Source organism: Pseudophryne corroboree, chromosome 9 (assembly GCF_028390025.1).
Source record: "Pseudophryne corroboree isolate aPseCor3 chromosome 9, aPseCor3.hap2, whole genome shotgun sequence".
Classification (NCBI taxonomy): Eukaryota; Metazoa; Chordata; class Amphibia; order Anura; family Myobatrachidae; genus Pseudophryne; species Pseudophryne corroboree.
In genome coordinates this window covers 367,485,285-367,500,984 of record NC_086452.1, presented here as the reverse complement: position 1 = coordinate 367,500,984, position 15,700 = coordinate 367,485,285, and the positions used below count along the sequence as shown (strand labels likewise).

At 41.6% G+C, this 15,700-nt stretch overlaps 1 protein-coding gene across 3 annotated transcripts in view; it reads right to left on the bottom strand.

Annotated features, from left to right (window-relative positions):
* PHF2 (PHD finger protein 2) overlaps positions 1-15,700 on the bottom strand; it is a 475,173-nt gene that overhangs the window by 45,004 nt on the left and 414,469 nt on the right. For all 3 annotated transcript variants that reach the window (XM_063940741.1, XM_063940742.1, XM_063940740.1), the window contains exons 14-17: positions 14,357-14,475; positions 5,879-6,057; positions 4,156-4,229; positions 1,945-2,102 (exon numbers count right to left, since the gene is read on the bottom strand). In XM_063940741.1, the coding sequence (XP_063796811.1) occupies positions 1,945-2,102; positions 4,156-4,229; positions 5,879-6,057; positions 14,357-14,475 (530 nt within the window). The remainder of the gene's footprint in view (positions 1-1,944; positions 2,103-4,155; positions 4,230-5,878; positions 6,058-14,356; positions 14,476-15,700) is intronic.

The following is a 15,700-nucleotide window of genomic DNA, read 5'->3' as shown; positions in this document are numbered from 1 at the left end:
ACAAAAAGTGAAGATTTACCTTTACAATAGGGTATAGCCCAGAAGATTAAATAGTTATGTTTCTCACATAGCAATTAAGCACAGTCAAGAAACTGTACCAAACTGATATCTGGTTAGCTGATCTTGTGCTCAACCAAGTGTCCCATTTTTGGAAAAATACACCAATGCGTTATTTTAAAAATATTTAGCACTGGTTGTCTCGATTGCAAGCTTGGCAAACAATTACCCTAGAATGGTCAGATCAGTGGGTGGGATGATTCCCAAATTGTCTGATTTTATACACCTAATGACATTTCAGTGATTGCGACTCTATCCCTAATCAATTCATCAGCTAAACAGAGTAAATACATGTAAATATTTATGTGTGTACATTCTATCAACTTAGGAATTTGTGAAACGATTTATTTTTTCTTAGTGCCTTATGTCCTTATTTAACCTGTTTCTTATACAAGAAGAAATCAACACATCGCTTGTGAAATTTGCCAAGAAAGTCAGAAATTTTCTTCTTGCATATGATCTCCTCTTATTCCCCTAAGTAGTAATTGTGGGGAAATGGACCATCAAACTTGATCAGACCTGTATAAAGAACTGCCGACGGTTATTTAAAGAGCCATGTACAATTAATGACTGCATGTAAGGAGGACGGGCCAGCTCATTTAGACAAGCTGCCCATTTTCCAAAAACGATGCAGAAACACTGAGTATTTTACAGTGCACTGTCCTGAAATGTATTCTGCATTTCATATCTATTTACTGTATAACAAGGTCATTTCTTACGACTGAAAAGCTGGTGTATTTTAATGCAGCACATCAAGTGTGTTCTACTTAAAGGGAAAATATGATCTAGAAATGATTTAACAATTCGTCAGGGTGTATTCTCTCTGAAAGCTTGTGTATTTACCTGTCTGTGGACTGCTATTGTTGCAAGGTAATACAACGTCTCTGTGAGCTGAAAGAAGAAACAGCCTTAATAACATTATTTCTTAGTCATGAACGGAGGTGCTCATTCATTACTAAGCTAAGGATCTCTTGCAAGACACAGGAAAGCTAATAGCCTGCGTAAATGGCTCCACAGACATTCTTTGATAAAGGGACGATATCATCTGCTTTTATAACAATTCTTTTTCTCTCAGGGTAGAACCCAGTTTAAAAAAACAAGAAAACATAAAAATATATTTACAGAGAGACAAACTACACGCAACAGATATCTTGCAACTATGAGACAGCATTAAATATATAAAAATGGAACTTTCACAGCCCCCAACACTCTCTCTGTTTCCACTAATCTTCCACCTGTTTAATTATTAGATAGCAAGTTTTTATTTTATCTATGCTTATTATCAAATCAAAACAATTAACTGCCCAGGCATGCCATTGTTTGGACATCTCAGTTGGTTCTTAAGGACTAACCTAGCTCCAAAATACAGACTGGCAGACCCTAAAATAAGCAGCAATTCTGATCAACGTGTGTCCATTTGGGCAGATTGTGAATCCGCTTAGCAGATGGCTATGATGTCCCAGAAGTTCTGCTGGAGCCCTTAGTATCTAGAGTCAACACATGTGGCCACTAAGAATATATATAAGAAATCTAAGTGTAAATGTTTTGATCAAAGGAAGTTTTTGAAAGACATTTATATTTATGGTCAATAAGCAAAGAGGAAGACTGGGAGACGGGTCTCAAAGGTAGAAATATATAACTGAAGAAACGAAAACGTATTCTGTCAAAGTTTGGATAAAATACGCCCTAGGTGTATTCTAACAGGTAAAAGTAACAACAATAGCATCATGTGTCACAATAACTGTCTGCAATACTTCAGTCAGATAAATTGTCACTGTGCAGTCTGGATATGGTATGGAACTGGAGGCGTTCTCACAGATCCAAGCATACAAACGTCAGAAACACCATTTATGTGTGATGCAGTAAGTCAGCCTCTTTTTTGCTTACCTGTTTGCGTTATAATCCAAACCACCGACTTCTTTACTCGCTTGTAAGAGATCCATGATGCCTCCCGAACTTGTGCTGTCCTTTTTCACTTTGGAATTTCGGGCTGGTTTTGCCTCTGTGTCAATGTGTAGCGATCCCTCATCTGAGGAGTCATCACTCTAAATTTAGAGACAGTTTCAGATAGAAATGAACAATGGTCTTTCAGGGGATACTCCAACCTTTGTAGTTTATCCTAAAAGGAGTACTGTATCCTGTCTGGTCTATTAAGCCAAGACGGTGAAGGGTGCACAAAAGAGCACTTTACCTAGTCTTGTCTATTAAAAACTCATATCAGAGAGAACTCTATTCTGTCTTGTCAATTAAGAATTCAGAGGCATCATAGAGCACTTGTGTCATGTCTTGTCAGTTAAGGACTCAGTTGCACCATAGAACATTATAACTTGTCTCTTAAGAATTCAGATTAATCATAGAGTAACTCTATTCTGTCTTGCCTATTAGGAACTCTGATACATCATAGAGCACTCTAACCTGTGTTGCATATTAAGAACTCAGATAAATCATAGAGCACTCTCGTGCAGATGTATTAAGCCTGGAGAAGGGATAAAGAAGTGATCAGTGGAAGGTGATAACGCACCAGCCAATCAGCTCCTACCTGTCATTTTTCAAACCCGTAATGATTGGCTGGTGCTTTATCACCTTCCACTTACTGTATCACTGCTTTAATCACTTCTCCAGGCTTAATACATCTATTGGGGACTCCGATACATCATAGAGCACTCTATCCTCTCTTGCCTATTAAGAACTCAGATACATCACAGAGCACTATATCCTGTCTTGTCTTGTAAGATGAATCAAATAGCAAAATGTATTCAAGCTCACATTTGTTTTTCTCTGTAACAAGAACTCTCATGTAACTGAGAGTTAGCTAAGGCTGACACTAATCTAGAGGCACATAGAGAGATCCTTGATCACTCTACTAATCAGTCAATGACTGTATACACAGAGGCTGATCATGGGCTGAGTAAATATGGATTACTGCATTCATGGATCAATTCTTATCCAATAACATTTTGATAGTTTTGTACACATGCTATGTTGTCGATGCAAATCCCTGGGTTATATGCCGATTAGGTCAAAAAATGATGTCAGTGGCAGGCAAAATCTGTAGATGTGCTGACAGGGTAAGCTGTCATCTATATATACAGTGTATAAATGCAAAAGCCCTCACTGACTGACTCATCACTAAGGGGGACATTTACTAAGCAGTGATAAGAGCGGAGTAGTGAGCCAGTGGAAAAGTGGCCCCATCAACCAATGAGCAGCTCTGTATCATTTTATAGTATGCAAATTGTAGATGTTACTTCAGTGCTGATTGGTTGCCGTGGGCAACTTTTCCACTGGCTTACTTCTCTGCTCTTATCACTGCTTAGTAAATGTCCTCCTAATTCTCTTACTTCTCGATATGTTAGGAAGATGAAATGTAACATAGATATTCTGCAGGTGGGAAATAGGAAAACTACCTAATTAGAATTTTAATAAACCTCCCCTAAGAGGATGAAAAGGGGGTTGACATAATGACATCATTATTGACGTGTGGCTTGCGTTGTGTGAACATTAACGCCTAAAAGGACAATCGGATCAAAATTTGGATTGCACCTCCAGTGTGTAGAATTTGATAAACTACAAAAATGGTCGGTCATTTTTTTACTGTATCTGCTACAGGTGCTCCTTGGGTAACGCCAAGAACCATGGATTAATATTTACTTACATCAACAAGTCTCAAATTTACATCTCCATAGATTTACCAAATTATTAACACTCACGTATATGTACAACTGTGAAAATCAGAAACCCCTGTGCGAAGAACGTGTAGAACAGGTAGTACATACAGTACATATAATCATTGGTTATCAGGTACCATGTTTATACTGTTAGCTAAGATATGAACAGTTTGTCTTTTATCTACTATGACCACAGAGTTAATTTGTCATTTTCCTCATATACTACATAATACCATTGAATGGTAGGAACATATAGAAATAATTGTATGTCATTAAGAACACTACATATAAAACATTCAACCAAAACAATTTATCCATACATTAACAATTAAGTTTAATAACAAATAACAAATAAGCAACAAGAACAAAATATTAAAACCACTGATCAGGGCTAGGATGAAAGACATCATTGTTATAATAATTTCCTTACCTTATACTTCTTCTCTAGAAGTTTAGGTTTCTTGGGTGGGACAAGTGGAGGGGGGTCCTTGGTATCTGACAAAACTAGAGAAATAAATAAACCTTAGTTCTGTGTAATACTGTTCTTTTTTGTGACATTGTATCACCTTAAATACAAGCAAACGTTGTGTCAGGTGACAGTTGACGGAGGTGGGGTGGATGTTGGGGGAGTAACAAGGGGAGACAACAAACATCTGTTACGGAGCATGATCCTGAAATAACAGGTGAGCATATTTGCAATATTTCTTATTTCTATATAATACTTCTGTGTTAATACTAATATAACTATTAAATACTAAACACAGCATCATTCTCAGTTGTCCAGATTACACTATGCAAGTACTGCAGTGGCTGATGTAAAAATACATCCATGCTCTGTAAGGGCGATCACATTATTGTTCTGCAAAAACACTTAAAACATTAAATCAATGAAAAATTATGCAAAATACTGCATGAAAAAAGTTAACATTAGTTTCAATAACACCTGTCACACCAATGCAGTTCAATAACTTCACATTGCATTTCAGAATTGAATGCAGCCTGAATGGTTTTTTAAGAATGATACATTTTTTATTTTTTTTTACATGGGAGGTATACAAACTGTGTTGGACTTGCACGTACATCAAAAAATCGATATACTTTTTATTTGCTTTTTTTTAATATTGTAATAATTTAATTTGGCACTTGTAAGCATAAAAGAACCTGTCATAATTAGGAAAGTAACAAGTGCAAAAAAAACCCTACTTTTTGAACTCTTTAATATTTATTTGGAACAGCACAGAATAAAAAATGTTTATGTTAACATAAAGAAAAATAATTAAAAATATAAGAACCCACTAAGATCCCAACTTGAAATTTGCAATGGACAATATTAAATATAAAAGGCTAAACCAAATGTATCAGTACATACATTATTCTATTTCAGGAAATATGTTTTTAAATGGTTCCCCACCCCTGATATATACTGTTATTACGGTTGATATTCGCACTGCTAACTGGTGACAGTATACAGGTATTATCTACATTACCAGTACCTTTATTACACACTAATATACCGTATAAGTAAATACATGGGCCCTGATTCAGATGTGGGGCAGGATGTAATGGAGTCCAAGTTTGCCCCCAAGGTGCGGACGGTTTTTTAAAGGGGCAGTCATTTTCAAGGCATAACCAAGCTTTATATTGCCAGTTTAAAAAAAAAGTCTGAGTTCGGCCGGCATCACGCACGTAGGGCAAACTCGTACTTCATTACATCCCCTGGTTGGAGGAGGCAATCTGTTGCTTTCTTGGGAGCAGCAGCAATAGCACTAATACAGTAACAGAGCAGAAAGCTACTTCCATTAGTGATCCATGCTGCATCCTAGGTCAAAGCGTCAGCTAACCTGCGACACCATCGGCCGCCTGCATGATCCATGGGATGACGCAAGACAGCCGCCGCAGCTCCGACCAAAAGGACAGGAAACCTCCATCTCCCGACGCCTCCGTTTTTGGAAATGGACACCATCGTTGCCACCAAACGGCTGCAGACTGTGAATCTCTTGACATCTGCAGCCGTAATACATCCACTGACGCAGGACCTGTACTGCACATGCAGATGGGATGTGTGGCACGACTGCAGCAATAGTGTACGAGGACACATCTGGAAGACAACTATATCTATGCTGATCTATATAAGAAGTAGGATCACATCTTACATGACAAGTCCCTCTTGGTGGTGTTTTTCTTTCTTCTGATTGGAAACTCGTCAATTTTAAGCTCCCCGTCATCGGAGACATATTCATATTCATCCCGGATTGGCTTGTTTTTGTCATCTTTAAAATTCTGCAGGGATCCAAAGATGCTCGGACTGTTTTGGGGTTTGTTTGCCTTCGGGCTGTGAAAAATACCCATGTGTTACAATGTACACAACTGATGTGTAAATTAAGGATAAACACCCAAGTGTAAACAGAACTCACAAAAGTGTTTCACAACTGTGTCAGTAATCCCTTGGATGAAATGAAACCAGTGTGTAAATCCTTTCATATTCATTAACAGGACAAATGCACCAAAAAAGCAGAAGTGTGAGAGATTATACAATAGTCAGTGACAGAGCCCACCAACTTCCCTTATAAATTGGGCCATGACAGCTGATTACTGTACAGCAGTTGTACCTAGAGAATGACTTGCAGACTAAAAACTGTATGAAGGGCTCATATTCACATATGTCAACTGGTCAAAGTGCAAAGGCCTACGTGAAAAAAATAAAAAATAATCGTTATGGTAGACTGACCGATGATAACTCTAAACTCCTAAATCCACAGGATCCAGAGGACAACATTGGGATATGAGGTAGCAACAGCGGATTGGCACCAAACGATCAAAGCTTTCGGCCTTTCCCTATATCCCCGCCTTCTGGTACAGGCAAATCCGTTGTTTTCCAAAGCTTAAGGCAAGAGCATCATAGACAGCCCTAATCAGGCGAGAAGAACACACATGTACACCCTTCCGTACAAGGAAGAGGTTAGTGAGTGAAAGGATCCTCAAATCAGGTGCATCAGGGTGGGATCCCTGTGGATCCTGTGGACTTAGGAGAAATAGAGTTATCAAAATTAAGTCTACCATAACGATTATTTCTCCTGCAGGGTCCACAGGGTATCCACAGGGTAACACTGAAATGTCCCAAATCAATTTAGTGGTGGGGATGCTCCTGACTGGACAGAAGAATCCTTCGCCTGAATTCAGCGTCTTGAGAGGCAAAGGTATCAAAGGCATAATGTCTAATGAATATGTTAATGGAATACCATGTGGCTGCCTTACATATCTGTTCTGCCCATGACGGACCTACCTTATGAGTAGATTGAGCAGAGACATTAGCTGGAACAGGAAGATCAGCTTGAGAATATGCTTCTGAAATCGTCATTCGAAGCCACCTCGCCAGTGTCTGCTTGTCAGCAGGCCATCCTCTCTTGTGAAATCCGTAGAGAATGAAGAGTGTGTCTGTTTTTCTGATGGCACTGGTACGATCCACGTATATCCTTAAAACACGGACTACGTCCAACGATGCATCTCCCGCAGAAAAGTCCGGCCCTTGGAAGGCCAGAACTACAATTTCTTCATTAAGGTGGAATTTAGATACCACCTTAGGAAGATACCCAGATTTGGTTCTGAGAACTGCTCTATCTGGACAAAAAAAAATCAAAAAAGGAGCACGACATAACAATGCCCCTAAATCTGAAACTCTTCTAGCTGAAGCAATAGCCAGTAGAAAGAGAACTTTAGCTGTCCACCATTTAAGATCCACTCGTTTTAGTGGTTCAAATGGGGCAACTTGAAGGGTCTTTAGGACTAAACTTAAGTCCCAAGGCACTGTAGGAGGAACAAAAGGAGGTTGAATGTGCAGCATTGCCTGGGAAAAAGTGCGCACATCCTGTAGGTTATCAATTTTTGGGGGGAACCATACAGTTAATGCTGACACTTGCACTCTCAAGGAAGCCACCCTTAGACCTTTGTGCATTCCTGCCTGAAGGAATGCTAGGACTCTGGAAACTCTGAAAGACCTACAGTCAAATTTCTGGTCACTGCACCATTGAATATAGGCTTGCCATATTTGGTGCTAAATGCGAGCTGAGGATGGTCTCCTTGCTCTGAGCATTGTTTCAATTACCTGTTGTGAGAATACTCTTGCTTTCAGCATAGAAGTCTCAAGAGCCACGCTGTCAAAGGCAGTCGATCCAGGTGCTCGTGATAGCAAGGACCCTGAGACAGTAGATCTGGACGTTGAGGGAGTAGGAATGGAACATCCATCGACAGCCTCTGCAGATCTGTGTACCAATGTCTTCTGGGCCAAGCCGGAGCTATTATTATCACGAAGTCCCTTCCTTGTTTTGCCTTTCGCATTACCCTGGGTAACAGGGCGATTGGTGAAAACACATAGGCCAGAAGAAAGTCCCAACTCACTGACAGGGCATCCACTAAGATCGCTTTTGGATCCTTTGTTCTTGATCCGTATGCGGGAACTTTGTTGTTCTGACGGGACGCCATGAGCTCTATCTCTGGTAACTCCCACGTGTCTACCAGAACTTGGAAGACCTCGGGATATAAAGCTCATTCGTTTGCATGAATGGCGTGTCGACTGAGAAAATCTGCTTCCCAGGTTAGGACTCCCGGAATGAACACTGCAGACAAGGCTGGATGATGAAGTTCTGCCCACTTTAATGTGTGACTTACCTCCTTCATTGCATTTTTGCTGCGAGTTCCTTCCTGATGGTTGAGGTACGCTACTGCCATTGCATTGTCCGAGCGGATCTGGACTGGTTTCCCCTGAAGGATGTCCTTTGCCTGAATAAGTGCCATATATATGGCCCGGAGTTTCAATATATTTATTGGCAGGCAGCTTTCTTCCTTGGTCCACTGCCCCTGGAAACAAATTCTTCCTGACACCACTCCCCAGCCCTGAGGGCTGGCATCCGTTGTCAGAATTTCCCAATCTGATATCCAAAAGGGTCTCCCTTTGTCTAGATGGGATATCTGTAGCCACCAGCCTAATGACCTCCTTACTTCCAAAGGAAGCACCATAGTCTGCGTTTTTATTGTCTGATGAAAACCATTCCATTTGGAAAGGATCAGACATTGCAGAGGCCTTGAATGGAACTGAGCATACTCCACCATGTCGAATGTCGACACCATCAACCCCATCACACAAATTGCTGCGTTAATGGATACCTTTTGAATGTGTAGCAGTTCCTGAATCCTTGACTAAATTTTGGATATTTTGTTCAGAGATAAAACTACTCTCTGAAGACCTGAATCCAACACAGCCCCCAAGTGAGTCATCCGTTGTGACGGAACCAGGGACGACTTTGCCCAATTTATGAGCCAACCGTTGCAAACATGTTATTGTCTGTGCAGATGACACTAAAGCAATTCCTGAGATTGTGGATTCATAAGTCGTCGAGGTATGGAAAAATCCTTATCCCCTGTTGACAGAGATAAGATGCTGTTACCACCATAATTTTGGTGAATACTCTGGGAGCTGTGCCAGTCCAAATGGTAGGGCCTGAAACTGAAAATGTTGCTGGAGGATAGCAAACTTGAGATAGCGCTGATGGGACAGTGATATAGGAAAATGTAGGTAAGCATCCTGGATATCCAGGGATACCATAAAATCCTCCATGGCAAAATAATGGAACGTAAAGTCTCCTTATGAACCCAAGCACCCAAATGTACTTGTTCAGCACTTTCAGATTGAATATGGGCCGGAACGACCCATTTGGATTCTGGACTAGAAACAGTTTGAAATAAAAACCTTGTCCTCGTTGCGCAGGAGGAACTGGAATTATCACTCCTGACTGAAGCAATTTCTGAACTGCCTCTTGCAAAGCCATGGCCTTCGTTTCCACTGAAGACGGGCTGGTACATAAAACATTTGAAGAGGGTGTTTCTTGAAAGCAAACGCATAACCGTGAGATACCATTTCTTGAACCCAGGCATCTGTGGTGGACTGCTGCCAGAACTGTGCAAAATGAAGAAGTCGGCCTCCTACCCTGGGGTCTCCCAGGAGGAGTCCCGCACCATCAGGGTGATGGCTTATCTTCTGATTTGGAATACGGCCCTCTGGTAGCCCAATGCTTTTTAGTCTTATCAGACTTGTCAGATTGAGATTGTTTGCCATAACCCTTTCCTTTTGCTCTTCCTCAAGTCTGAAAGGGCCGAAAAGCTGGAAATCTAAGATTAGATTTGTGTGTGGAAGGAAACATCACTTTCTTGGAGTCTGCTTCTGACTCCAAAATACTGTTTAATTCTTCACCAAAAAGAATATCTCCAGTAAAAGGCAAAGACTCCAGAACCTTCTTGGATTCTGAGTCAGCTTTCCATGTACGTAGCCAAACTGATCTGCGAGCTGCTACTGCTGAGGCTGATGCCTGAGAGGCAATTGTTACCATATCCAAGGCTGTTTCTTCCATAAAAATAGCAGCCTGTTTGATATGTGCAATATGGGATTTTTGCTCTCTAGATGCCATTGAAAGATCATCCTCCAATGCATCCGCCCAGGCTGCCACTGCTTTTGCTATCCAGGCTGAAGCCATGGCTGATCTTATGATTGCCCCAGACAAGAGAAAATGGTTTTTAGAAAACCATCTATTTTCCTATCCATGACATCATTTAATGATGTTGAAGGCAGAGGTAATGTAGATTTTCGCACCAACTGAATGACATGCGTATATACTTTGGGAGCCACCTCCCTTTTTAAATAGTCCCCAGCTGGAAGAGGATAATGGGAATTCTATTTCTTTGGAATTCTAAACTTCTCACTGGGTGTAAACCAAGTCTCTTGCATAATTTCCGTCAGCTGTTCTGACACAGGAAACTCAGTCCTAACTGTTTTGGGACGTTTAAACACAAGTACCTTAGATTTTACCAAAGGCTCTGCTGCCTCCCCTAAGGACAGAATGGCTTTCATAGCACTAATTATCTCAGGTATGTCTACTGAGCTGAGGCCTTCATCCTCGTCTCTGTATGCAGACCCGGAGTGCGATGAGTCCACATCCTCCGACGAGTCCTCATCTGAAACATGTGTAGACTGTGAAGATGTTGTTTCATTCAAATAAATAATGTCTATATGATTTACTTACCACCGGCCTTACAGCCTGTTTTTGTAGCGAGGCTGCCGTTTCCTGTACTGGATGTGATGAACCCTAGTTGGAATGTTGCATATAAGAGTTAATAGGGTAATCTATTCCTGGTATAGGAGCTGGCATTATCCGCTCAACTATACTGGAAAATGTCTATGCAAAAGTAGCCCATGGTGGTTCAACTTGAACCTGTGCCTGTCTTGGATTATTCAAGAGGCTTTGGTGAAAGATAAACAATTTGCACATAATCCATTTTGAACCAGATCCTGAGAGGTTAACCCAGCTTTGCAAGACAAACATGAAATGAGTGTAGGTGCTGCTGCAGAGTGCATCCTCCTCACCCTTGCCTCTCTTAGACATGATAAATAAATCACACACCTGTACAGTGTTTACTACACAATTTGTGACTGCAATCACTGTAAAATTTGTTAAAAGTGACATACAATACGATCCCTCCCTGCCTTGCACCAGCATTGAGGATTGGAATACACAGAAACTGACAGAATTATAGTAAAGTCAGCAATCATACTAGCAATCAGTCACAGGTTATACATTGGTACAATAAGAGCACATAATCATCTACAGATACATTTCAAGTATATAGGAGAAACATATTACTGCATTACCTTATATAGGAGTTTAAGCATATTCAGTCGCACAGCGAAAGAAACAGCAGCAATAGTTTACAGACTCATATACATCAGGCACTTATCCAACTATTCATACTCAAAGGTAGATAGAGACTTAGTGTTGTATCACCCGGCTCAGGAGAGTGGGATACAGGGAGACTTCACCCCGCTTCCAGGATCGATCAATACATTAGTGAACGCTGAGTGGATCCAGACTCTATTAGTGTACACAAGCGCCCCGTGAACCTACAGTGAACACAGACGCTCAAGTAAACACTGACGCACCAGTCATACAGCCGCTTATGCTGCGGCTGGGTCCTTTTAGATACACAGAGTCTCAGACGGAAGCGGGAACTCAGTTCATGGCGGGAAACTTGGAGGAAAGTGGTCATGAACCGTGGGGAGGGGCGACCAAGGGAGCATCTTACACTCCACTGCTGACATCAACCCTCATACTATCCATGGAGCCTATGATCTCTGAGGCCTAGCGCTGGTGCACCCAAGGTGGCAGCCGCCTCAGCAACTGTTTGGTAGTCTCCATCCCGAAACAGTGCGGATGTGTCTCGCGTTTCCCCTACTAAGCGGAACCGATGCCTTACCTTCCCCCCGTGCTACGGCCACAGCCTGGTAACGTCTGATGGACTTGCTAGTACATCCTACACAGACACCCACCGAAACAGAACTGTACACGTGGGTAAGCGTTGTCGCGACCTGGCAGGGAGTTGTTAGAGCGACTCTTTCTAAGGTACGTACAAGACGCTTTTTGGAAAGATCACTAAAAAAATAGTAAGACTATAAAAATAAAATAAAAAAGCTTATGGCTGCTAAAAACCATCAGCCCATTGACCATAGTCCAGCTCCTGCCGCACCAAACAAAAAACTGATTTGCTTGAGCCAGGAGGCAGGGATATACGGACAGGCCCGTTACATTCTGGGATGTCGAAAGCTTTGATCTTTGGTGCCAATCCGCTGTTGCTACCTTATATCCCAATGTTATCCTGTGGATAACCTGTGGACCCTGCAGGAGAAACAAAAAGTGAAGAACCTGTGCTAAAAAGACCCAAAGGCACCAAATGATAATCCTGCAAATCACCCAACTCTAGAAGATATTCCTGTAAAAGTTATTGTCCACCTTCGGATAACTTTAAAATGTATTATTTTGTACATATTGTATTTGACAGCAAACAAGATTTGCAAATAATGACATTTTAGACCACTGACTAATGTGCCCTCAAATGCTCCTAAATTGCTAAGCAGTGACCTTTCCAGCTAGTGTTCACACTAGGCTGTTTTAGCAGGGCGCCACACCCTGCCCGATTTCTTAAAGTCAAAATCCGCCCTGCCCTTTCTGCGGCGCCCTGCTAAAGCAGCCTGCCCGCTTCCTGCTCTCCCAGCGTGTATAGATGCCGTGTGCATGCTCACAGCATCCATTCACGCTGCGGGAGAGCGCTTGGGGGAAGCCCAGCCCTCCATAGGTGCTAGGCACGCCCCCTTTAGTGACGCTGCCCGCACACGCCCCCTTTAGTGATGTCTGTGGGGGCCGAACTGCCCGCTCTAAGGACATCTTAGATCCACGCCCCCAATTTGCATAACCACGCCCCATTTCAGACGCACGCACATGGGCCCCCACAGACCAGCACCCTGCCCTCAAAAATTCCTAGCGGGAATACTATCCAGCTACAATGATTAGGAATGTTAGTCTATATAATGCCATTCTGCATTATTCACTAATACAACACCTTCACTTTCTGGTGTGCTTCTGTGCTTTCCAACAAGTTCACAAACAGCGGCCAGGCACCAGATGTATGTTTTGTAGCCCTTGAAAAAGAGCTTCTATAACACCCTGCGTGAAGCAAGCAACGATTCAGGCGAGTCTGTCCTTATTTTTGGCAATCATTTCATAAACAAAAACAACCTGGTTTTAATTTTAAATGATTGGCACTTTTAAAATATGGGTAGATCCGCATGAATCGGGTAGGTGTCTGTATCTTGCAGGATGTTGCGTAAGCCTAAAATCGGCTTTCTGCATTGGATATACTTGTATTATTGTTGCAGAATTAATAATGGTGCATTATGAACAATATTAACATTTATTTACACAGCACCAGCATATTCTGCTGCGCTATACAACTGGAAATTGAACAGTTCAAAAAATTAGACAGGGTAATAAAAGACAGAGAAAGAGATAAGCTTACAATCTATATTGACTGATTTGAAGGACAAATATTGTCTGTGTAGCGCTGCATAATATATTGGCACTGTATTAGTAAACAAGAATAATAATAATAATAATAATAATAACACAAAAGGAAAACAAAAGTAATCAACTATAGCGTATGTACCTGGCTGAAAAAGGCAGATACAAGACAGAAAGCTAGATCAAGTCAATTAGTGAAAATGTCAGGAATGTTTGCAGACTAATAAATTAAAATTTGCCCAAAGACGAACCTTTAAAGTGCTCAACGGAAGACGCTGTTTGTATAGAATACACAAATCAGACAACTAAGGATAATATTACCTGGGATGACGGATGGCAGAGGTTCACCTAACTGTGGCTGGATTTATGAAATTCATTAATGCTCAAGAGCTTCTACTTTTATGCAACCAAGGGAAGTCCCATTGCTTTGTGTTGCACAACAATGAAACGATGATAAATATAATTTAAGTTTGTATTTTAGCAAAAATTACATTTATTTTATTTATTTTTTGTTGTTTTGATCTCCAGACACCTTTTAACGGTCACCACATTGTGCAGTCAAACAGAATGCCGTCTAAAATCTTACCCTACGCGGTAACATCAACAGTAAGACTTGCAAGCTAAAAGTTGTTCCACTATTCGGCGAGCACCTACATTTAAAATTAAAGCAAAAACAATTCAACATTTACATCCTGTGTTTATAAAGGCAAGCTCCTGTGGCAATGATTTACATACCTGAACAGTTTCTTGCTAGAGAATGAAAATTTGAATTTACTGTCCTTAATTGCCGAAAATGGATTTTTTGGCGTTTTATGTTCCTCTTCCATTTTTAGCAATGAATCGGGCTTGCTGTTCTGAAAAGTAAGAAGGCAAATTATTGCAATATGTTCAAGTCATAACGTATTAAGGGCCGATTCATGGATAGATTGAGATCACGCAGCAGCTGTGTCTTTGGATGCAGCTACTGTGCTAAATATGCAAATGACGCAGGAGGCATCTTGTGTAAATAAAGGCCTTCTGGTTGCTTCTATGATCTGCTGCTGCATCCGAGGACACAGCATTGGAACACTCTGAGTAAGCTTCAGAATAACCGCCACAGCTGCGTAGCTGATGCTAGGAAGTCTGCTTCTGGAGACGAAGACGCTGGCCTCGACACTCTTACAAAAGAAGTGACACGCCTCTGTTATGTAAAACAGAGAGCGCATCCCTGCCCCAAACAGCTGCAGTCTATCACTCAAGCTGATGTCTGCAGCCGCACTGTGAGCAAGGGCACAGAAGCTGAACTGAACATGCGCAATAAAGGTTCTGTGCATGCGCAGATCATTGCAAAAAAAAAAAAAAAAAAAACTATACTGCGTTTCTCCATGAATCGGGCCCTTAATACTCCAGTCTAGATATTTGTCAAAGAGTATCAATTCCATGGTCACAACGTTATCAATCTATTTCTGCAGTAACCCTAACCCTAATGCTGATGTCGGAATTCTGTCCATGCTGACATTTTCCAGGTGTCGACAATTTACAGTGTTGGCATTTTAACCATATTGATGATATAATGGTAGACACTAAGTGCATTCCAGAAAATGAGGAGGAAAGGGAACGGTTCCTGCGATGTCAGCATAGGAATCGGAATGCCTCTGCCTGATTGACAGGCAGAGGCATTCGTGGGGAGGGTCAGGGCCGGCCGGCATTCAGGAAAATGGGGGCGTGTCACCCCATTTTTCGGGAGTGGTGAGGCCAAGGACTGTATCGCAAGATGCAGTTTCCATGGCCTCACAAGCCACCCTGTGATAGCAAGGCTGAGAAAGCTTAGGCTCACTCAGCCTGACGTCGCAGATGCAGGGAGGAGGTGGTATGCACTTAAGGGCCCTACACACTTGCCGATGTGTGCGGCCGATATGAACAATCTCGTTCAGTAATGACCGAGAAATTGTTCATATCTTTCAGTGTGTAGGCAACAAGGATAAATGATGCGCGACCCCACGGTCGTTCATCGTTAGTGCCGGCTCGTTTATACCTGCAAGCCAATATGGACAATATCGTCCATATTAGCATGCCGGGTGACGTCAGGGAGTGAAGACA